This window comes from Miniopterus schreibersii (genome assembly GCF_964146895.1).
Source record: "Miniopterus schreibersii genome assembly, chromosome: 7".
NCBI classification, from domain to species: Eukaryota; Metazoa; Chordata; class Mammalia; order Chiroptera; family Miniopteridae; genus Miniopterus; species Miniopterus schreibersii.
In genome coordinates this window covers 1610835-1635153 of record NC_138108.1, presented here as the reverse complement: position 1 = coordinate 1635153, position 24319 = coordinate 1610835, and the positions used below count along the sequence as shown (strand labels likewise).

Here is a 24319-nt window from a genome sequence, read left to right as displayed (position 1 = left end):
AGGTTCCCTCCCTGTGCTTGGTCCGCCCTCTTGTACCCAGGCACTGTGTGCAGCCCTCACTTGGGAGCAGGCTCACTGTCCAGGCAGTGACCTGTGATATGTGACAAAGTTCCTTTTCTTAAGATCTTCAAAGTCTGAAAGCTTTAGCCATTTATTTATGTGTGTGTGTGTGTGTGTGTGTGTAAATATGTATATACACACACACATGTATATGTATGTACATATGTGTACATACATATATATATATATATTTGTCACTCCTCACCCAAGGATATTTTTCCCATTGATTTTTAGAGAGAGTGGGGGGGGGGGGTGCGGAGAGAGATATGAGATAAGCACGCCAGCAGTTTGACCTGGGTCCTTTTTCTGGTTTTCCCATATGTAGGGAGCCTTTACCCATGTATTTTAATCTCTGCAGTATGATTTCTTCTTTTCAAAGAAAAACAGCATAAATCTTGAAATTAGTGGAAGGATTTCTATTGCTAGTGACCATTTAAAGCGAGGGTGGGGAATGTCCCCGGCCTGCAGGCTATATACGGCCTGAGAAATCATTTGGTATGGCCTCACTGAAGAGAAGCAGTTCCAGCCATCACTTTAGGGGTGAGTTAATTAAATGTTTGACCAATTATAGCATGCTAAGTTGTTTTTTTTAATGTGTCTTGATTTCAGAGAGAAGGAGAGAGAGAGAGAGAGAGAGAGAGAGAGAGAGAGGGAAAGAGAGAGAGAGAAAGAGAAAGAAACATCATGATAAAGTCATTGATCAGCTGCCTCCTGCATGCCCCCTTCTGGGGATCAAGCCTTCAACCTGGGCATGTGCCCTGACCTGGAATCGAACTGTGGTCTCCTGGATCGTAGGTCAGTGCTCAACTGCTGAGCCATGCCAGCCAGGCTAGCAGGCTAATTTTTAAGTTGATAATTTTGTATGGCCCACAAATGATGTTATAAATATCCAAATGGCCAAAAAAAGGTTTCCCACCCCTGGTTTAAAAGAGTGAAAACATTTCAATTTGGAATTAAGTAGTAGAAGACTGTAGCAGGAAACCACATGGGAGAAATCACTGGTTTGCTGTTTTGGTGCATTGGCACAATTATTACCAAATAAGCAGTGAGGGGATCTGACACTATTAGCCTGGGGCAGGGGTTCAAGGTTGGCCTCACGAGAGCCACCCCAGCTCTCAGATCTTCCTGACATGCTGTTTCTCTTGCAGGTACCTGTAAAGTGCATTTTCCTGACCCAAACAAGCTCCACTGCTTTCAGCTAACTGTCACCCCAGGTAATATTCCTATGTACTTCTTAAACAGCAGATTTTAAAGGCTGCCCAAACCTGTAATCTTTGGCTTCATTTGTCCCCTAACTTTTTGAAAGTCATGATAGTAACAGCCTTTCCATGTGAAGATAAGATATATGCTTTGTGGTCAAGTAGAGCCTAGTCCTGTGAATCTGAGGCATTCATTCCAGTAACCAGGGACACGCCAGTAGCCACAGTGAACAGGACAGGCTGCTGGTGTGCGGTGAGGGGTGTGTGCTCTGGAGTCCTTACTGGGCTCAGGTCCTGCTCTGCATATAGCAGCTGTGGGACCTGGTGAAATGACTTCCTAACCTCTTGGCCACAGCCCCCAATACGGAGTGTGATGGAACAGGCTCTATCTCCTGGGACAGGAACAGTTGTGTAGCCTAAGTGCAGCATGGCGGGTGGGGCAGATGTCGAGCTGTCCTCGTTGGGACTGATAACTATCTCAGCTCCCAGTGCTCTGGAGGGTAACAGTCTCCTCCCTGGTCACACTGGGAGCTGGAGGGAGGACTTGTGCTTTTCTGTTCACAGTGCAGCTCCAAGGGCTCCAGGTTCCAGCTCTGGCTGAGTTACCTCGGCAGTGGGTGTGGTGCCACAGCCAACAGGCGGAGTGGGGCGGGTTGGACAAAGGGAATTAACTGGAGTGAAGGGAATATTGTGGGGGATACGAGGATGTTGTAAGTGGGGGATGGAGGGGGTGAGAAACAGGCTCTGAAAGAACACAGAATTCCAGCAGGTGGTGATGAGCCCACAAATATGCCCCAAAGTTGTCTCCCTGTATGTACAATGTTTGTCTGTTTTTTGCTGTTGGGAGATGATTTATAATAATGAGACATCCCATTTTCGAAATGTGTTTGAAACATTTTAAAGATTTACCGAATCCTGTGATGGTTCTATAAACTGCTCTGGGACATGGATGTAAATTCAGTCTGGTACCATTTCTGTTAAGCTGAGTGACACCAGGATAGTGTTAGCCCCGAACACTGTCAGAAATGGGCTGTTTACACGCCCAGAGATGACCGGACTTGGACTCCAAACACATGGTGAAAATGGACCACTCTCGGCCGCCATCATAAAGCTCACTGCAGGCTGTTTTGATTGTAGTGAGGGCACTGAGCACACTGTTTCTGGTGACTCGGGGCGCCAATGCACGGCATTTTCAGAACCTGTCATGGTGATGAAGAGTGGGTCTCTGTTGAGTAAGCAGCCTCAGAGCTGTGTGTGTGTATCATCAAAACATTGGTTACCCTCCACCTTCTAGGCATTGTCAGTGGCTGTCAGGGATTCTGTGGCTGTGTCCAGCTCAGGCATTGGCTTGGTGTCCTTCTCAGCCACCTGGTGGACTTTGCCAGGCTTCTCACTATCTTACTTGAGTAGGTTTGTGTTAAGTCCAACCTCTGGTTAAGTGTTTTGTTTTGTTTTTAAATATATCTTTATTGATTTCAGAGAGAGGAAGGGAGAGGGGGAGAGAGAGATAGAAATATCAATGATGAGAGAGTCATTGATCGGCCGCCTAGCCTGCAACCCGGGCATGTGCCCTGACCGGGAATCGAACCCCGATCACCTGGATCCTAGGTTGACTCTCAACCGCTGAGCCACACCCGGCTGGGCAAGTGTTACTTTTTTTTAAACTGCATCCCCCCTCCCCCCCAGTTACATGGATGTTGTGGCCATGTATATGACATGGTCCTCCTATTGTTTGGTATGGTTTTGGTGTTCCTGCTGGATCAGATAAACAAGGGACTTGTATTTTGGCACCTGTAACTATGAGTGTTTAGCGTTTGTTTGTGACATGTGCATATCAGGGACACAATTGTCAGCTGGAGCTGTATGCCAAGTGCGCTTCTCACACACTGTGAGTCAGAGAGCTCTGTGCCTCTCTGGGGTCCAGAAAGCAGGGCCGCCGTCTGCCAGCCCTGAACACTGGCCTGGAATCATGGTTTTTAAAAGACTTTCTGGAGTTACACTCCTCTTAGTTTTGAAAAATTGATAGAGGTACGTCTGAGAAGTAGTTTTAATGGTGGGTGAAACAGATGGTGTTGACACTGGGTCATTTGCAGCCAGTAATCCTGGGGCCCAGTCTGAAATCCGAGGAAAGAACCTGTGAGATCCTGGCACAGGGTGCTCAGGGTGGAGGAGCTACCTTTGCGTTTGGAGCTCAGAGCTCTCCGTCTGGCTTCTGGCAGCGTAGTCCTGTTCATACTTGGTGTTTTCAGTTTGGGTAGTTTCTGGAATGTCCCTCATGCTTGGGAATAAATGTGCTCTTCAGAGAAAAGATGGAACTGAAATTCGGTGACAGAGGAAAGGAAAGGAATTTAGGGGAAAAAAGAGTCTTCACATAAACTCACAAAATAAGAAAAAAATACTAGCAAGTGAAACAAAACAAAATAAAGCTAGACCCTAAACACTGGCTCAAATCTCCCCAGAGCCTCCTGTGAGGTCGGAAACACTGCGTGGGCCAGGTCACAGCTGCCCAGCTGCCCTGGAGGTCCCTCAGCCTGCCCCGCTGTGGCATGGGGGCCCTGGATATAAATAACAATTATTACTTTAATTTGAGGTTTTGCTATATAAGTAAGTTTATGGAGCTATAAAATTACAAACAATAAAATGCACTAATTTGAATTGTACAGCTTAATAAGTTTCAAAAAATGTATGTCCCTGAATAACCATAACCCGATGAAGATGTTTCCTCCACTCCTGATGTCCCCTTGTGCTGCTTCAGTCAGTTCCTCGGCCCTGCTGCCCACCCAGATTCCTTTCTGGTTTCTAGTACCACGAATCAGCTTTGTCAGTTCTTGAATTTCATGTAAATAGAATCTTATCTACTCTTACATCTTATGTAAGAGAATTGCGTGTGTCCTATATACTTATGTATTCTTTGTCTCTGGCTACTGACATGTGATGTGTTTTTAAATTCATACATGTTGTGCGTGTCTGCAGTCTGTTCCTCTGTCGTGTGAATAATTGTCCTTTTCCTATTGGTGGACACTAAAGTCTTACCAGCTTTAGCTATTATGAATAAGACTGCTATTCGCATTCTCTTACCATCCTTTATATACTCGTATTTTTCATTTCTCTTAGATTCCACTTACGAATGAAGTCTCTGAGTCATGGGAAAGATATATGTTTAACTTTTAAGAAGCTTTCTAAAGTGGTTGTACCGTATACCAGCTAGCAATGTGTGACAGCTTCCAACTGTCCTACGTACTTACCAGTGTTTGGGTGTGAAATGGTGTCTCATCATGGACTTAACTTGCATCCCTGATAGTGGGATTTTGATTGAGATTGTGTTGACGCCATGCATCAGTCCAGCAAGAAGTGACATCTTACCAACATCGAGTCTTCCAATTTGTGAGCATGGTGAATGCCTCCAGTTATTTAGATCTCCTTTATTTTCTCTCAGAGCATTTTGTAGTAGTGTTAGTGTATATATAGGTCCTGCAAACACTTTGTTAAATATGTCACTAAGAATTCCATGTTTTTTCAAGCTGTTGTAATATTATTATTACTTTTTAAATACATTTTTATTGATTTCAGAGAGAGGAAAGGAGAGGGGGAGAGAGAGAGAAACATCGTGGGCTGCCTCCTGCACGCCCCCTACTGGGGATTGAGCCTGCAACCCAGGCATGTGCCCTGATCAGGAATCGAACCGTGACCTCCAGGTTCATGGGTCAACCCTCAACCACTAAGCCACACCGGCCAGGCTAAATGGTATTTTTAAAATTTCTATTTTACTTGTTATTAGTGTATAAAAATGCAATTGATTTTTAAAAATGTGTTGCTTGCCCGGCCCGGCGTGGCTCAGCGGTTAAGCGTCGACCTAGGATCCAGGCGATCAGGGTTCGATTCCTAGTCAGGGCACATGCCCGGGTTGTGGGCTGCAGCCGATCAATGACTCTCTCATCATTGATGTTTCTATCTCTCTCTCTCCCTCTCCTTTCCTCTCTCTGAAATCAGTAAAGATATATTTTAAAAAAAAAATGTTGATTGTGTGTCATGTTACCATGCTAAATTATTAAATTCTCGTAGCTATTAAAAATATTCTTAGGATTCCTATCATGATTGCATCTGTGAGTAAAGATAGTTTTACTTCTTTCTCACCAGTATGTGTGCCTTTAATTTCTTTTTCTTATCGCACTGGCTGTGTCGCCACAACAGTGACGATAGAAGTTGTGAGAGCACGTCTTTGCTTCGTTTCTCATCTTAAGGGGAAAGTGTTCATTATTCATTGACTATGATGTCAGCTGTAGGTTTGTTATTTTTTAAAACATGGCCTCTGTAAGACTGAAGAGTTCCTTTCTTTTCCTTGCTTAGAGTTTTTGTCATGAATGTGTGTTGAATTTTTCAAATGCTTTTTTGCATCAATTGAGATAATCTCATTATTTTTCTCCATTATTTTACAATATGGTAAATGAAACATTGATTTTTGAATATTAAACCAACCTCATATTTCTGCAATAAACCCCACTTGGTCATGAGGTGGTATCCATTTTTTTTATTCAATTTGCTAATATTTGTTAGAGAATTCTGTCAGCGTTCATGAGAAATGTCGGTTGCATTTTTCTTGTCATTTCTTTGGTTTGGCATCACAGCAGTGGTAGCCTGGTAGAATAAGTGAATAAGTGTTCCCTTATGGTTTCTGGAAGAGTTTGTATAGGGTTGGTATTAATTCTTCCTTAAATATTTGCTAGAATTCACCAATTAAGCAATCTGGACCTTGAGTTTCCTTTTTGGAATTCAATTTATTTAATGATATAGGGTTATTCATCTATTCTCAAGTTGGCTTCGCTAATTTTTTTCTTTCAAGGAATTTGTTCATTTCCCCTAAGCTGTAGAATTTATTGATGTAAAAGTTGTTCAGAATATCCTCGTGTCTGGAAGATATGTACTGATGTCTCCTTCATTCCTGATATTGGTAATTTGGTTCTTCTCTCTTTGCAAAGAACTAGCTTTTGATGTCTGCAATTTATCAGGAAGCAGGCGTGCCACCTACTAGCTGTGGGGCTGCAGCCAGTTTACTTAATCTCTTTCTTCAGAACGTAATGTTGTGCCCGTCCCACGTGTCAGGTGTGGTGGACTGGGCGCATGGCCATGTGCATAGCCTCAGTGACCCCATGGTGTGTGCTCCCCGTGTCGCCGTGCTTGTTACTGTGTCTCTTGTCCTTATTTTCTGATCTGACCTGATGACACCCCCCAACCCCCAAGCTTTCCCTCCTACATGAGCCAGCTTCCTGTGTGACTATGTCTCAGGGTCACCCACCAGTTTAGTTCTCATGTATAAATATCGGTGGGCAGACCGGCCAGTGAGCCCACTCTCACCTGGGCTAGTTGTTGTACGGCTCTTGGATGGAGATTGGGTTTTACATTTTTAGAGAGCTGTGAAAGTACAAAATAAGACAAAGCGATGTGTGATAGGGCCCTGTGGCCCAAAGCCGGAGTGCTTGCTGTCTGGCCCTTTATAGAAAAAGTGTGCCAACCCCCCGGTCATGTTGGCAGGGACAGTGTTTTCCTGACTTTTAAGTTTAAGATTTGCATAGAGTGTAATTTCTAGTGTGCTGTAAATATTGACATTTAAAGATAAAAGTATATTACTCTTTAAAATGTTTCCAGTGGAATCTAAATACCGTGGCTACACCCACTATTGTGCAATTTTTTTAATCATTGCCCAAGGATGTGTTTTTTTATTTTATTGATTTTAAAGAGAAAGGAAGAGAGAGAAAGAGAAACATCTATCTGTGGCCTTCCATGCATGCCCTGACTGGAAATTGAACCCGCGACCTTCTCATGTACAGGACGATGCCCTAACCAACTGAGCCACCTGCCAGGGCCCATTGGCAATTTTTTAAAAATGGAAAAGTGCTCCCTCAGTTGTTGGAAAGGGCCCGTTGTTGGTTTTTCTCTGTGCTCTCACATTCTGTTCCACTCATTCCATAGAATTTCATCCCAAGGTCAACATGTTTGCTTATGAGTGTGTTGTCACTCTTTTCAGACTCTTCTGTAAATATGTACACATTTAATTATTTTAAAAGTTCCTTTAACTGTTAGCATTTTCTTTCTTTTTTGTTTAAATATATCTTTTTATTGATTTCAGAGAGAGGAAGGGAGAGGGAGAGAGAGAGATAGAAACATCAATGATGAGAGTCATTGATCGGCTGCCTCCTGCACGCCCCCGACTGGGGATCGAGCCCGCAACCCAGGCATGTGCCCTGACTGGGAATCAAACCGCGATCTCCTGGATCCTAGGTTGATGCTCAACTGCGGAGCCACACCCAGCCGGGCTAAGCATTTTCTATTGGTTGAGTTACTGTTTATACCAGCTCTTGGCTCTGGGGTTTTTCTCCTTTGTTGCCAGCTCCCCCTCCTGTCCCGTCTTCTGACCCCAGGTCCCCAGGGACCTTGCCAGCTCATGAAATCCGGACAATTCTGTGCGCAGAACAGCTACCAGCTGCTCTCTTCCAGCCGGCCTCCCTGCACTCCAGAGCAGTCTGTGCACTGCCGAGCAGGCTTCCCTCCAGGTTGACATGGGATCCCAAATTCACGTGTCAGGTGCTGAACTCCACACAGTTGTGCCCTCTGCAGTCTTTTTACCTTCTCAGTGGCAACTCTGCCCTTTCCACTGCAGGGTCAGAGATCCTTTGTTCCTTCTCTTCCACACCCAGTGCTGAACTTGCCAGCAAACCCTGCTGTGGCTGTCATCACAGTGTTTCCACCCGGCCGCCCCACTTGGTCTCGCAGCCAGCTCACTGTAGCAGCCTCCCTGACCCCAGCCCTGTGTCTGTGCATATGACTCTGCTCCTCCTGTGCCCACCCCCTTCCATGCTCCCACTCACTCTGAGTAAAGCCACACACTCATGGCGGCCTGCACAGCTGGACCTGGCACCTCTTCGGCCTTAGCTCCCTACCCTGCCTGGCTTTCTGGCCTCTGCAGGTTCCGTGAGCCCCAGGCCCTAGTGGGCTTCACCAAGCTTCCCCCTTCTGGGAGTGCCCTTCACCCCGGTGTCCTCCTGTCCTAAGCCTCTTCCATCACCCCATTTAGAATCGCAGCTCCTCCCACCCCCCAACCCCTAGCCCTTTTCATCTTTGTCCTAGAACTGGTTCACTGAGTTACTTCGTCTCCCACTAGAACAGCTGCCTCACAGGGGCAGAAAGACCTCTCAGTGTTGTGTCTCCAGTGCCCAGAACAGAGCCTGGCACACACAGGCTCTCAGCATGTGTGTGTGAAAGGGTCATAATGACTTTAAACAACATGCTGCACCCTGGCCAGGTGGCTAAGTTGGTAGGAGCATTGTCCATACACCAAAAAGTAGCAGGTTCAGTTCCTCGCCCAGGCACGTACCTAGGCTGTAGGTTTGATCTCCGGCCCCAGTTGGGGCAAAGCTTGCACCAAAACCACTTTCCCCAGATGTCAAATGACCTGATTGCTCACACCTATCTTTCTTCACGTGGAAGTACCTTGTTTTACCCGAACACTTGGAGCTGAGAAAATTGTGAAGTTATTAATTTTGTCATACCCTTACCAATATAGTATATTAAAAAACTTAAACATGCTCTATATTCTCAGAAGCGTGAAGCTGCAGCTTAGCTCCTTCAGTTGGTCAGGATTTCTGCCATTTACATTAACAGGCAGACATTCTAATTGCCAAACCATCACCGCCAGCCTTTGTCTCGGGCCAAGCCTTTCCTTCTCAGTTCTGAGATGCCTCTGATGGGCGTCTCACTGCTGGATTTCATTCCTAGTGGGCGGGAGCTGTTCACCTGGGTGGGGAAAGGCCCCACATCTGCTGCTTGTTGCTTCTCATGGGGTGATGGTTCTATCTCCTTCGTCCCAGGGTAGAAGTTCCTAAATGGAGTGTTGACCATCCGTGCCAGCAGCCCCACACACAGTGTCTGAATTCAGGGCAGCCAATAGGAACCAGGACATCTGTCCATGACTTGGCACTTTGCCCTTCACAGAAGTGGGCGTGATTAGGGAGAGCAGGGCCCTCCTGTATTGCCTCAGGTCAGGGAACTGGCTATGACCAGGGCTTCACACCCTTCTGGCCTCACAATGACAGGACACTGAGAAGTGGGCCTTATTCTCAAGCCCGATGAAAGTTGTGAAAGGGGCGCTGGGGAGGGGACCTCTACATCGCTGGCATGACACCTTGATCCCGAGCACTGTTGGCAGATCCATGTCAGGGTCAAGTGCGCATGGACACTAGCCACCTAGAAGTGGACTCTGAAAGCTCCTGGGACAGCCTGTCCTCCCAGGAAATCCCATCACCTGCTGGAAGACTGGTGCCCAGGTCCTGGAAGGCGGGAGGGAGTGGGCTCCAGGCACAGGAGGGGGGTGGCCAATGGAGGGCCGGTGCCAAGGGCTTCCCAACTGCTCTCACCCTTGTACTGAACACCCAGTTGTCCAGGAAGCAGGTTGTTTTCAGTTGCAGCAGCCATAGACAGGGACATGGTTGGACAGGCTGGGATGCGGTGCCCCGGGCCATGGTGCACACTGGGCTGCAGATGCTCTGAAGGAGCCCTCTGCCCACTGGCCCCGGAGTGGACAGGCCTTTTTCCACTCCATCATCCTGTGAGGTCCACACTCGACATCTAGGCCCAGAGGGTGGGTCGGTGAGAACGCATCAGCCAGTCCTGGAGAAAGTCTGTAATGAGGTGCTCTTTACAGCCTGCTCCCCAGCTGCTTTTTAAGTTGGGCTGTGGTGGTTTTGGGCAAATGTAGGCTAGAGTGGGCCCAGAGCTGTGTAGCCTAGAGGGGGAAAGTTCTGGCTTGGGAGCAGATTGTTTACTCCATGACATAGAAAAATTAGAACAGTCTGCTCTATTTTCAGTGAGCTCAGAGATTCTGTAATTCTGACAGTTCCTGAGAGCTTGGCTAGGCTAGAGGACTTTGGTAAAAAACCCACTTAGACCAAATAAATCTGCTTTGAAACTGGTGGGCAGTAGTCAAACTGCAGTTAATGCACTGGAGAGGAAGCGGCAGTATCAGGCGGGCTGGCCCACGCAGCCCGAGTGGCAGCAGACAGCGCAGAGGCCTGTCAGCCAGCTGTGGCCACAGTTCACAGAGCCCCAGATCAGGGTCAGCTGAGACCAGTGGCCACAGAGCCTCTGGGGAACAGTACTCTGATCTGAGTATTTTATACCTACGATGCCACTTATCTGCAAAGTTCTTATATCTGAAGTTTAAACTTTTCCCAAAAATATCTTTTCTAAAAGTCTTACTTAATACTTCAGTCACTAAGCAGTAGAAATAGACATGTCAGATGGGGGGAGGATAGAGTGATGACTGCTGTGAGGGGGTGGGCAGGCAGTTAGAAACATGCCACCTTATCTGCAGTAAATTCTAGGTGAATGGAGGAGCTGATAAAATATATGAAACCATAAGATTACTAGGGGAAAATATAGAAATAAGATACTTCTGTAATCTTGGTTGGGAAAGACCTTTTTTAGGTAATAGCAAAGACAGAAACCATAGAAAGACTGGCTTAAATGAAAGCTAGTTGGACAACTACATCAAAAGGCAAACAGCAGACTACTAAATGTTTATTTTATATAAACAGCTGAGGGAGTGGTAGGATGTATTGATGATTTGTTCATGGTGAGAAATATTTGGGGGAAGTTGAACCTTCACTTTAAAGACGTTAATTTCATCAAATTGTAGAGTTTAATTGCTGGGGGGCATTTCCTGGCTCTTGCACATTTGTCCTGGGCGCCCTCTGCTGGCGGCAGCTCCGCAGCGTTTACACCTGGGAACCAGGCTCACCTGCGGGCAGACTAGAAGAGGCAGAGCAGCTGGTGGCGCGGTGCTGTGGGGTCTACAGGCCTGGCGAGTGGCGTGGTAGTGCCGCTCAACCCTGGACCTCCTCCTGCATGCCTGCCAGCCCCCAGCTATTGACTGGCACACTAGTGAGGCAGCAATTCTGTCTGATTCACAGCTCTGTCCCCAGGGCCAGAGCGTGCATCGCACAGGGTCTGTCCTCAGTGAACCTTTGTTAAATGGCCAGAAGCCGTGTGCTGGGCACTGGGGGTACAGCAGCCTCCTACCTCGTGGAACTGACATTCTCGTGGAGAGACCAGCAGCAAACGGTGACCACACAGCTTAAACATAAGAGGTTACCTGTGTGAGGTGTGATGAGGGGACATGCTGGGTGCTGCGGTGCAGGTGAGAGCAGGCTGCTTAGGTGGGGCTCTGGGAGACTGAGGGGGGCCAGTCTTCAGAAGGATGGGGCTGCTGGGCCCAGAGGGGGGACCGTGGCGGGCAGAGCGGAGCAGGGTCCTAACGGGCTGGGCAGGGCCTGACAAGCACCCCGAGTCCTCTTACGAGCGCTTAACCCTCTGTGTGCTGAATCCTAACACGGTGTTGCTTTTGTTTCCTTTTTTTTTTTTAATTTAAAGGATTTTTTGTTTTGTTTTGTGTTTTTTGATAGATGAGGGTTACTACCAGGGTGGAAAATTTCAGTTTGAAACGGAAGTTCCTGATGCGTACAACATGGTGGTGAGTAGCCTGCGTCTCAGCCCATTTCCCTCCACGTGGGCAGGTGGCCGTCACCGGGTGGCACCCCCCCATTGTGTCCCGTTACACCCAGTCCTGGGACGGAGCATGGAATGGCTGACGCTGTGTGGCTGGTGTCACCCAGCAGTGGTCTTGGAGTCCTAGTAGAGAGGCATTTTGTGAACAAGTGCTTGTGAGGACAGCGGCCGTCTGCAGCGAGAGCCCAGCCCTGCCCTCCGGGGACCTTAGGCCAGTTGGCAGCTTCTCCAGTAGTGTCTGAAAATTCCCCTTCCCTGCCCTCATCAAGTTGGCACGTTTTCATTACTTCTTTTTGCCATTTTGGGAGGAAAGAAATATTTCCTCATTGTCATTTGAACTTTCATTTTTTAAGTAAGATGTTGAATATTTTTCCTATTGTATTCGCAACTCATGTTTTTATGAGCTATTGTGAGCTTACCTTTGTTCCTTCGGGGTGTTTGTTTTTCTTACACAGAAATTATGTGAAACTTTTTTCTAGTTTTCATAGCTGTGCTGTAGATATTTTCCTGTTTTTATCTCCTGTTCTGTAAAAGTTCTTTTTTTGCCTCATCACTACAGTCCAGGCTCCTTTCCTTCATGAGTTTTTTTGTTGTGAAATGCTTTAAAGAGGCCTTGACCCCGTAGCTCATCTCCACTTCCTCCAGTGCTCTGTGGCTCTCACGTGTGTGTTGACTGCCTCGGAGCAGAACTGAGTGGGGCTCACTGTGTTCCCCTAACGCTCAGCTGCTTGCCCACTGAAGAGTCCCTTTCCCTGCGTGGCTGTCATTTATTACACTCTTAGCCCTGTGAAGGATGGATGGCAGCGCCAGCCATGGGCATGGAGGGTGGCGCTGGCTGTTTCCTGTTTGTCTCTCTTTGGGGCTGGCGGGTCTGCAGGAATAGTTCAGTTTGGAAAGTATATCCGGATCCCGGTCCAGGGTTCTCATGCCGAGATTTAAGAGAGCCACTGACAAGGAAGCATCTGTGTCGACATCTTGACTGTGGGAGGTGTGAAGGGACAAGGAGAAGAGGGGGCAGGTGCAGCCTGACACTTAGACATGAGGTCAACACCAGGCCGGGTGAGTGTGTGGCAGGGACTCCAAGGAAGCAGGGAGAGAGCTGTTGGTTCCTTCAGGTGCTGAGCCGGTGATTCAGTCTGCCCATGGTGTTAACTATAGTCAGTTACCCACTAATTAACTGTACTCAGTTACTCACAAGTTAACTATACTCAGTTACCCACTTGTTAACTATACTCACTAGTTAGCCGTACTCAGTCTGCCCACTAGTTAACTGTTCTCAGTTACCCACTTGTTAACTATGCTTACTCGCTAGTTAACTATACTCAGTTGCCCACTAGTTAGCTGTACTCAGTTACCTACTAGAGAGAGTTACACAGCTGGCCTCCCTGCCTCAGCCTGCAGGCCTTGCTGGAGTGCAGGTTCTACTGGCATCTCTCTGTCGAATGCACTCCCATTCATGTGCCAGAAAGCAGATTAGAGCATATTAAATTGACTTAAACTTACTGTGGACCTAAATCTGTAGCCCTGGGACACCAATAGTACCCAGTTGGATGAATCATTTCTCAGTTTTGTGATGTCTTGGTGTTTTTGAAATCAGGAAGAAAATTTATGACGGTGCTGAGAAAGTATGTTTATACAAGTAAAGGTGCAGCTGTTAGAGTAATAGAAAAAGTACAGGAGACTATGGGGATGGTGAAATGCTTTCTAGGTTGTATCAAAGATAAAAATTTGATTACAAAGATTTTTTAAAAGCCCTCTACACCTCACGCTAACATCATAAGTACAAATTAATGCCAGTGACAAACAGGGAAAATGCTGCCCCTCTATGACAAGGGGTTGACACTTAGTGGTCAAACCAAGGAGACCCGCCTTGGATCTAGGTCTGGGGAAAGGGCCTCCCTTGCTGTGGGGGCACTTGGTGCTGTATCCACATCTGGTGCTCTGGCCAGCGGCTCCTCTCCCTGACCTCATCCTGGGGAAATATGTCTACAGATTGAGGGAAGACACTGATCCAGCCTGGTGTGTAGTAGACACAGGAAGCATCCTCAATGACCAGGAATAGGGAACTGGCTTGTTAAAGGCTCCTGTTGTATGATGAAATGCGAGAAGGCCCAAAGCCATCTGAAATGGTGACAAAGTAAGTGTGGAAAGATGTATAGCACATGTCCCCACTTCTATACAGAAAGTGACTCTGCGCACATCTGTGCGTGGCCTCAGGTAGAGGTTCAAAAGTGGACATCGAGGTGATGGAGATTATTTCTGGGCGGGGTTATATATGTAAATATATCTTTCCTTTTTTCGTTGTCTTTTTTCTTAAATGAGTGCGGATTGCTTTTATAGTGATCCCACTTCTAGGAATATACCCTAAGAATCCCGAAACACCAATCAGAAAGAATACACGCACCCCTATGTTCATAGCAGCATTATTTACAATAGCTGAGATCTGGAAGCAGCCCAAGTGCCCATCAGTAGATGAGTGGATGAAAAAGCTGTGGGACATTTACACCATGGAATACTACGCACCTGAAAAGAAGGAGGACCTTGTACGCTTTGGGACATTATGGATGGACCTGGAGAATATTATTCTAAGTGAAATAAGCCAGGCAGAGAAAGACAAACATCACATGATCTTGCTTATATGTGGAATCTAAAGAACTTAATAAACTGATGAACAGAATAGATTCAATGACATGGAAGCATCAGAGGAAAAGAGGAGGGGGAGGGGGAGATTAACAAAAGAATTTATATGCATCTCTGCAGAATACAAGGATACAGACAATTGTGTGGGGAGGGACTGGGCGGGGAAGGGGTCAGTGGGGGAGAAAAGGGGACATCTGTAATATTTTGAACAATTAAAAAAAAAAACACAAAAACAACTTTAACCGACACTTCATATCATAAACACCATTGGTCTGCTTATTTCCCGGTCCTTCTTCCATTCTCTCCCTGCTATGAGTAAAGGGACCAGACTAGCACCTAGGAAGGTGGCAGTGGCACCTTCAGGAACACACTCGGAATGGCACCCCTGTGGGGGCAGGACTTTCTGCCACAGCTCAGCAGCTCTGTGCAGAGGAATCTGGGCTTCTGGATGGTGTCAAACAGGAGGCCGCAGAACCCCTCCCTGCAGTGCATGGGGCTCCTCCTCACAGCCCAGCCAGCCTAACCAGCAGCCCAGTCACTGTCAAGCCCTGGGGCTTGTAGAGGGTTCTGTCGGGCAGAGTGTGCTTTACCAGCAAGACTGGTACTCAGGGTGCAGGGAAACAACACTTTCCCGCGTGGGTGATGCGAACCAGTGTCGAGGTGGGATGCCGAGTGAGCAGGGAACGAGGGCGGGTGGGCACATGGTGAGACTGTGGCTGCGACGTGCTCAGAGGGCCTGTGACCTCTCTCTCTGCGTTGCAGCCACCCAAAGTGAGATGCTTGACCAGGATCTGGCACCCCAACATCACAGAGACGGGCGAGATCTGTCTGAGGTGAGTTCTCTTCCCTGTCTTCCTTCCGCATTTGTGAGCGCTGTGCGTGAGCCTTGAACTTTCTGAAGGGAGATTCTGAGGCAGGGCCAGGTGGGGAGGATCGGGAGACCACCTTGGGGCTTAGGGCTGCACTCAGTCCCTGGCTGATGCCTCCAGACCCACGGCCTCCTGTGCCCTTTGCTGGCTGGCGCCGTGCAGTGTCATACAGCTGCCCGCCTGCCCTTCGGGGGCCCCTACCCACTTCCTGCCCTGTTTTAATGAGACCACATTCCCTGCATGGGCTGACTTTAGCTGAGAGGGAAAAGTGTCATAATGACATCCGGGAAAACGTCTTTCCCTGTCACTCCTGCTCTGGCAGACACGTCATCTCTGAAGGCAGCGTGCAGCCTGTGCCTCTCCCAGCTGCTCGCAGGGCAGGACCCCTTCCCTTCCTACAGTGCAGTTAGCACCACTTTCCCACTTTGTACATGGCGCCTTCTTTTCAGGTCAGCCTTATTTTATAGTTAAAGTACATTTTGTAAGAGTGATCGCACCTGTTTAGAGGCATCTTCCCTTTGAAACATCTGTCCTGAGTGTTGAGACTTGAAAACTGATGAGTGGCGTGTGGTCTGGCTTCCTCCCAGGGTCTCCTATGTCAGGTCCCCATCCTCTCCAGGACTAGGTCTGCAGCGGGAATTCCTCTCCTTTCTCCTGCTGGCTTTTGAGAAGTCGATTATTAGCAGAGTGACAGGAGTTTAGCAAACACTGGCCTGCTACAGAAGCCAGAAACCTTGCAGGAAAATCATTGATAGGTTAAGGTAAAACTACAAAAACACAGGCTCCAAAGCGAAGAGCAGCTGGATGACATCGTTTGTGACAGCCCTTACCAGTCAGTATGAAAGGTGGACACCCCGACCTCACCGGGTGGCCCAGTTGGTGGGAGCACTGTCCCGAGTTACCAACGGTTACGGGTTCAACTCCTGGTCAAGGCCCACACCTGGTGGCAGGTTTGATCCCTGGTCCAGATGCACAGGAGGCAGTGGATGGGTGCTTCTCTCGTGTCAGTTTCTCTCTCTCCCTCCCCCTCCCTCTCTCTCCCCCTTTCTCTGAAGTCTGTAAACATACCCTCAGGTGAGGATTGAGAAACAGCTGAAAAAGAAAAGAAGAAAGATGGGCACCCTGGGGACAGGCAGATGCTGGGCACAACTGCAAACCCCAGTGGGGAGGAGGGGAGGGCGGGAAGTGCCAAGGTGCTGGTCCCCTGGGAGCCGCTAGGGCCTGGCCAGGCAGCAGCGTGCTGTGATTCAGCAGTGCCACACTAGTTTTCCACAGGGAGCCTTGGTAATAATTCCAAAGTGCACATGAGGGAGCATATTCACAGTTGCTGAAACAGTAATGGAAACAGATCGGGTGCAGCTGAGAACTAGGGCCTCACGGGACCTCTGACCCTGTGACCTTCCCTGAATGGGGTCCTCCCACGGGGAGCATTGTCCAGACTTTGGTATCAATCTGCCTTTATCCTTAGGTTTTCCCTTTTGAGCTCCTTTTTAAGCAGCTAATAAAACGTATGCCAGGTGCTCCCATCGGTGCTAACCTACAGCTCCCAGTGAGCTGCCCTACAGGACAGGAGATGGGAGCACCTCCCTCTCGGGGTTGAGGCATCAAGTGGGTTTAGGATCAAGGTGACACAGCAGGAACCTCTGAGTGCCCATTGCTCCCAATGTCACTGTGAGACCACAGAGCAAGACAGGTGCAGGAAAAGAGCTCTCCTGAAGACACTGCATGTCCCCAGAGCACCTGCCGCTCATGGGACAGAGGCTGCTCCCTGCTGACCACGCTGCTTTTGTCTTTCAGTTTACTGAGAGAACATTCGATCGACGGCACTGGCTGGGCTCCCACGAGGACATTAAAGGTAGGATGCCTTTGACCCCAGCCCTGCCCTGGAGACCTCTCTTCAGTAACCAACCACCTGTAAGAACAGCCATGTCTTCTCTGTCCTGTGCACACAGGTGGCCAGGCACACCTGCCCCTCCTCTCCCCACCACCCACACCTGCCGGGGGCTGCTCGCCCAGCGCTTGCCTGGTCAGCGCCTCTGTCCATTTTCTTTGACTAATGAAACGGTTCCAAACCATCATCGCCTTTGCCTTGTCTTGTGTTGGGTGGACACTGCCCAGGGAGCGCGTGCCCTTGTCCTGGGTCAGGCAGCTGTGTTCCCAGCCTGCACTTGGATCGGCCCCAGACTCAGCATAAAGGAGTGCTGAGACATGAGGCCTTGAGCCCGTGAGGAGGAAGGCCCGGAAAGAGTCAGTGATTGAGTCGCACGTCACAAGTCAGTCCAGAGAGAAAGTGGGTTTCAGTTGTATTTTAATGAAAATTTCTGATCTTAGAATTAAAAAAATTAGTCTCCCTTGATTTTTGAAGTAACTAGAGCAAAATTATTAAAACTCAGTGGTGATTAGCTTATTTACAATCCCCAACAGACAGCAGATGCCAAAAATACAGTTTATTTTAAAGGTGGCCGGACTCTAGGTGGGAGTGACAGGTGAGTGGTGCTGTGAGGTCGGGGTGTCCTGTGCAGACCTTGCCTGGGGGCTCTCACCACGAGCCAGGATCTGGATCGTCACCCTGGGTCTCACCAGGGGGTCGTTTCTGTTCTCTGGTTTTACATTCACTGCCTGTGCACTCATCTGCATTTCCCAGAGTCTGTGGTTATGAGAAAAGTCGTTTTAATTTCTGGCTTGGGAAACACAGAGCCTACTGAGATGAATTTTGATGTGGTCCAGTACATATTTCTTGTGGATTTGAAAGATTGAGAGCACAGAGCCTGAATTGTGTTTTCTTCTTTCTTCCTCTTTCCAGGATGTTGTTTGGGGATTAAACTCTTTGTTTACTGTAAGTATACTGACCAAAACCCCAGGCTTCTGTGGTTCCCTGACTGCTGGCATTAGCCCATAAGGGTGACACAGGGCTGAAGACAGCACCACGTCCACACTGACCCCTTTCCTGTCACACTTTAGTGAGATTGGCCCTGGGGGGCTTTGCAGTGACACGTGGGAGGTGACTCGGGGTGGGAGCAGATCATCTCCATTCCCCAGGCTGGGTCTGTGGCCACATTCCCCTCACGTGGGGGTGGGTCCTCCGGCAGCCCAGCTGTCTGCTCTCATAGGCCTGTCCACAGCCCTTTTCGCTCCCTGGTATGCTGGTTTGGGTGAAGGAGGGCGTGCTCACCCACCTTGAGGCTTCTCACAAACCCAGAACCTTTGAGACCTTCTACCAGTGACAAGCTGCCAAAGGAGTTCACTGTCCTCAGGAAACAGCTTGTCACAGCAGGGCCGCAGGGCAGGAGGGGGCAGGGGGAGAAGCTAAGATGGGCACAGCCAAAAGCTGCAATTTGGAGTTTTCATATAGTAGTATGTGTTTCTTGGAGTTTGGAGTCATAAAAGAGCTTTAGAAGAAATCAACTTATTTGGAGGAAAAAACTCTGCTACTGTTGGTAAAACCTAAGGTCCCTCCTTGCAAATGAGCCCATCCGGACAGCCCACAGGACAGTGGCTGTTGGAGGGACAGCTTCCTGGCCTGCAGCGATGCACCTGCACCAGCCCAGCTCGTCACCCTGAGGTGGGGCTGCTGGCCTCATCCTGTCATCGGAGGCCATAGGCTGCTTGTTGTCTTCAGCAAAATAAAGAACAGCAGAGCCTCAAAATTAGACTCCAGGTCCCCACCTCCCTTTGCCTTCTGAGCTGATGTCACCAGGTGACAACTGGAACAAAGCAGCTAACCACTGCTTGCTGATATGGGGCCTCCCTTACATGGGAGCTAATACTGAGGGGACCAAGAATCTGTACGGTTTCCTGCTGGTCCTGGGCGTTTTGCTGTGATTCTGTTTTTGGCTTTTTCATTTAAGTGAATGAAGTGTAACTTTGGGAGCTGCGGGGCCTGATGTTAAAACCGCCTGGCAGCCACACCTCTATCACAACCAGAGGGCACAGGCCCACCTCGGGTCCTTCCAGGGGCCCACACTGCATTACCATCTGCCATCACAATGGAACCGTCCTGAAACCAGTCCTGTTTCCCTGAGCCTGAACTGGCTCTGACCGAGGACTGCAGGGAATTAGGGGAAGGAAATAAGCGCGGGCTCCTTGGCATTTTTATTTATTTACTTTAAGAAATCTGGTGTAGTCATCGTCCCTACAAGTGCTACAAACCTCCCAGAGTCTAAAGAACCCATCCAGATTGCTAATTAAGTCTGTGACGGTTATCCCAGCCAGTGCATTCACTAGTCAGGGGTGAGGTAAAGACGAGGGAGTCTGTGTCTGGTGTGGCCTTTGTCTTGTCTGAGATGTACTTTATATTTCTACCTACTTCCAGGACTTGGAGTCTAATTTCCCAATTGTACATGACCAGAGATTTACAGTATTTCTTTGTTATATTTTCTTTGTCATACCCATATTTACTTCCAAATCAGGAATATAGTCCCTAAATTTAGCATTTTCCCTGAGGAGAAATATGGTCTTTACAATGGTCCATCTGTGGCTTTGGAAAGTGGGGACTTGTTATAGGACAAACCTTACCTCGTGGTTTTTAATAGGAGGAGCACGCAGTATAAAGATCAGACGTGGCCTCCCCTGGAAATCCCTGGTGTTTCTTGTGGGGAGGGGGAGTAGCCATCCCAGAGCCTTTCTTAGGCAGAAAGGGGCTGGTGTCCCCACCCCCAGGCCAGGGGACACCAGGCTAATGGCCCCGCCCTGTGTGCAGCTGGGTTCCAGACGTCCCTTACGGTGAGCGATGCTTGTGAGGGTGAGTTAGAAGATAAAGGGAAACCAGTTAAGGCCAGACTGGAGAGCACGGGCTTACACAGGCGGGCACAGTTCATCACAAAATGAAGGAAAGAGAGTATAATGGGACTTTGGTTTGGAAAGCTCACAGTGCGTGGTTTTCAATTCTCCAGTTACCTAACAGCATTAGAAGTTAATGGCACTGCTGTTGCTCCATTTTGACCAAACTGGACAGTTACAAGTAAATGTCACCCCACTTCCCGTCAACCCTTCATCACCGTTTTGAGCAGGGCACGCGTTGAGCTCTCCTGTCAGAAGAGCCTCCTAGGGGCGCCTCAGCTCCCGGGCTTTCCTTCCCGTTTGCTGGTTGGTTTCAGTGGCCTGGTTCATGGCATGAGCCTTTCCACAGCAGAGACAGACTGACGCTGCCCCTGCTCACGTGGCCTCTCTCTCTTTAAGGATCTCCTGAACTTTGATGACCCACTGAATATCGAGGCTGCGGAGCATCACCTGAGGGACAAGGTGAGCCGGGGACAGGAAGGTCCTGGCTGGTGTGTTTGGTAGAGATAATTACGTCCCTGGATTAGATAAGTGTGGAACTGAGAAAGGTGGGTCCAGGACTGGGGTTTAAAGCAATTTACAGCGATGCATCGTAATGAATTTGAGCGGTTTCAGTAGTGTCTGACCCCAGGTGAGACACGTGTTTTATTGGAAGCAAATTCCTAGTACAGTCTAGTGTACTGTTCCTTCACCTTAGTAGCAGCATCAGAGTCTAGAAGGGAGAGTGGGCAGTGTGAGGTCCTCTGCGCCCCGCCCCACCCCACCCCCGGGCCCCCAGTGGCCTCCATACCCCTCACACCTTTCCCAGAGCTCTGACCTGCACAGACATTTGGTTTGGGCCCAACATCAGGGGATCGTGTTCATTACTCCAGCCTGTCCCTTTCTTAACCTCCCCTCCACGTGGGCGCGTGAGGTGCCGCCCCTTCCCTTCCAGAGCCGTTCCACAGCAGCTCCACTGGTGGGCACTCGGGTTCCCAGCCACGAACATCAGTGCAGTAAATGTCCCGTGCACACGTCCTTCCGAAGCACGCGAACGCGGCTGGGGCCCACCGGGTCTGGGAGCGGGCCCTGAGCCTAGGCTCTGGAAGTGACCTGGTGGGGGTTTGCTCGGGGCCGCGGGGACCTCTGAGCGCAGCCCCGTGGGCGCGCGCGCCTCGCTCCCACCCGCAAAACGAAGCATCTTGGGTCCCTTCTGCTCCGCGCTGCTGTGTTCGTGCCCTCGGCACCCCTGGCAGTGTCGTGCACACAGTGGGCACCCAGCGGGAGCCAGCTCCGCAGGCCTCTGGTGGGCCCCCACCTTGGCTGCTGGGGGCTGGGGCTGAAGCCTCAGCGGGTCCCTGCTGGGGCGCCCCCGCTGACCCCGCCTCTCGCCCCGCCCGCCGCAGGAGGACTTCCGGAGCAAGGTGGAGGACTTCATCAAGCGCTACGCGAGATGACAGCGAGGTGACGGAGGTGACAGGCGGCGGCTGCAGCTCGGCCCCCGCCCGCCGGCCACGCGGTCCCGACGGCCCCCGGAGGAGCCTCTTCGGACCGCCCGTGCCGCCGGAGGGTGCCGCGTAAATACAGCCAGTGTTTGCGCCTAGCGTTGTCTGCTTACCTTCCATGTTTACTTTGTGAGCCTGCTCCGCGAGGCCGAGGAGGTGCTCGGCGAGGCCGAGGAACTCGGCACCCAGCTTGCTGCTCCCCAGCCCCTTCCCGCCGCAGCGCCCCCCGCCGGCCGCGGGCGGCGCGAGCCCCTGCGAACTGATTGGTGCGCGGCCTTAGCTCCTCCCACGGCCGGCGGCCCGCCTGTCCCGAGGCTTCCCAGAATGCAGTCCTTCACTGTAGATCTCTTACCGAAATGCGTATTTTATTTAATGTAAGTATATTTTGGAACAGATTTGTAATTTGTACAATTTAATGCTTTAATTATTTTTTTCTATTCTCCTTTAGTTTGTATTTTCATTGTATAGAGCAGACAGATGTTGGGCCAAGCAATTATTGGAGAGAAATACAAAGAAAATATGAAAGGCACACTCACTCTGTCCAAATGCAGCGAGAATTTGGCTTTCAAAAGCCAGTTCTTGCTTTCAGGTCCGGGTGGGGTGAAGACGTTTTAGGACCCTGTGAGTCTAGATCTGGAAGATCTGAGAAAACGAAACACAGGGCACCCTTTGTCATGTTTGACCCAGAGGGGCGGGGCTGGCTGTTTCTGAGGGTCATGTGCTCAGAGCCAGTGCGCAAGGGCGGTAGCTGCTTATCAGAGACCCAGACCCTCACTCCCCAGGGACTAGAGACACCTCTGGAAGCAGCCAAACAACGTCCGATGCCACAGACTGCACCTGTGGCTTGAGTCAGTTGTGGTTCCAGCCCGCGTGGGGGTGGCCACCTGGGCCTGGAGGGCGGGAATTGGAGCAGCATAGGCCATGCTCTGTCAGGTCTGTGGACCTCGGAGTCAGCACACAGGAGAGACCCCTGGACCTGTGACTTCAAATGCTAATAAATGTCCCTACGGTTTTGCCTTATGCTTCCTGACACTCCAGGTTGACTGACAGCCTCCTCATCTCTGGATCCCCCATCTGCCACCTACCCAGGCTGGCGTGCTTTTCTTGATTTACAGTATAATCTGATTGGGAGGTCAGTGTCGAGGTCAGCAGGGGATGGACACAGGCCATGCTTCCCGTTTGAGATCAGGAATTGTGCCCATTAGACTTGGGGGTGGCCCCTGCTCATGAGCCACCTCTGGTATACAGCGGAAAGAGGGGGCTGGATAAAGGGCATGGTGGCATCTGAGGGGACCAGGCCAGTCCAGGAGGCACAGTGCTCACCACCCCCCAGCTTATGCAGTTGTCACTAGAGCTTGTCAGTGTCACAGGAGCTGAGCACTAGGCCGTCCTCTCTCTGCCAGATGGGTCAGGAGGCCAGCAGCAGACCCACCCACATGCCTGACTTCTGCCCTGTGACCCAGGGCATGAGTTCCCTATCTGAGTCTTCGCACACCTCATGGGGCTGTCAGGGTGGTCGCCGGTGGCGGTAGTACCTGTGGATTCCAACCTCAAAATACTTGACAATAGAAAAATGCTTCACCAGCCTGGCCGGCGTGGCTCAGTGGCTGAGCATTGACCTAGGATCCAGGAGATTGTGATTCGATTCCCAGTCAGGGCACATGCTGGGGTTGCAGGCTCGATCCCATTGGGCATGCAGGAGGCAGCTGATCAATGACGACTCTCATCATTGGTGGTTGTATCTCTCTCTCTTCCTCTCTCTGAAATCAATAAGAAAAATGCTTGATCAGGGATCAAGTTACTCAAAAATGGCATTTCCCCAGAACTGGACAGCCCCTCTCTGTCCAAGGAAACCGCAGCTTGTTAGGCAGCACTCAGCTCAGCCCACTGCCATGAGCATCTTGTGGGGCCCATGGTACCTGGCAGTGGCTGTGGGGCCCTGACTTTGTGGCTTCTTGGGGGTCTCCTCCCCACTCCCGGGACAAAAGAACCATTCTGGTTCCTGTCCATGTGCCCCACCAACCTCGTGACAGTTGATTTCGGGTCTGCCAGGGTGGGGATGCCGCCCCCGGAGCAAGTCCCTGAAAAGCCAATTTAAATTCAACTTCACAAAGCTTTCCTGAATTCAGATTCTGGCCCTATCACTACCCATGTGGACTTGGGCGAGATGCTCTTCTGTGTGAAGGGGGTACAGGGCCTCCGAGATGAGGGTGCCAGCAAGATCAGGCTGACGCGGGGAAGGTGCTTAGAACGGTGCCCGCACGGGCTCGGGCCTCAGTTCAACCCAGGCAGCTGTGCGGGGTGGCTGCTGGCTCTCAACCTGCGCGTTTGCCCTCTCACCGCTCTCACGACTGACTCGTGCCCGGCCGGGCGCGCGAATGCTGGGCCTGTCCGCTTGGCTGGCGCAGCGAGCACGTCCGCGGCTCGGCCGGGCCCTTCCACCCCGGCTCCCTCCCGGCCGCGGGCGCTGGCCGCCCCCCCCGCCCCGTCACGTCCTGAGCCCACCCGAGTCCACCGCTCCCGCGCTCCCGCCCACTGCTCGGCGCTCCTCACGTCGCCCTGGCCGACTGGCCTCCAGCCTCACCCCTCGAGCCCAGGCGCGGGAAGGGGCCGGTTCCCCTCCGTCACCCGTGCGGAGGGCGCTCCGGCGGGACCCGGCCCGAGGGCGCAGGAGCGTGGCGCCGGCCCCGCGCGGCCGCTGCTCGGGGGGCCGGGTGCAGCGCGAGCCCCG

The 24319-nt window shown here is 50.3% G+C and overlaps 1 protein-coding gene and 1 long non-coding RNA gene across 6 annotated transcripts in view; one reads left to right on the top strand and one right to left on the bottom strand.

Moving 5' to 3' along the window:
- UBE2F (ubiquitin conjugating enzyme E2 F (putative)) overlaps nt 1-23103 on the top strand; it is a 32572-nt gene extending 9469 nt beyond the window's left edge. For 4 of the 5 annotated variants that reach the window (XM_081142352.1, XM_081142353.1, XM_081142355.1 and 1 more), the window contains 7 exons: nt 1209-1274; nt 11714-11781; nt 15219-15289; nt 17123-17180; nt 18129-18161; nt 20504-20566; nt 21490-23103. In XM_081142352.1, the coding sequence (XP_080998478.1) occupies nt 1209-1274; nt 11714-11781; nt 15219-15289; nt 17123-17180; nt 18129-18161; nt 20504-20566; nt 21490-21540 (410 nt within the window). In that variant the 3' untranslated portion in view covers nt 21541-23103. The remainder of the gene's footprint in view (nt 1-1208; nt 1275-11713; nt 11782-15218; nt 15290-17122; nt 17181-18128; nt 18162-20503; nt 20567-21489) is intronic. The other variant, XM_081142351.1, reaches the window with a different exon arrangement.
- Nucleotides 22140-24287, bottom strand: LOC308559531. Its single transcript, XR_013999166.1, has 3 exons — nt 24142-24287; nt 23208-23348; nt 22140-22221 (listed from the first exon to the last, which is right to left on the bottom strand). It is a non-coding gene; the product is annotated as an uncharacterized lncRNA (long non-coding RNA).
- Nucleotides 24288-24319: the final 32 nt, after the last annotated feature.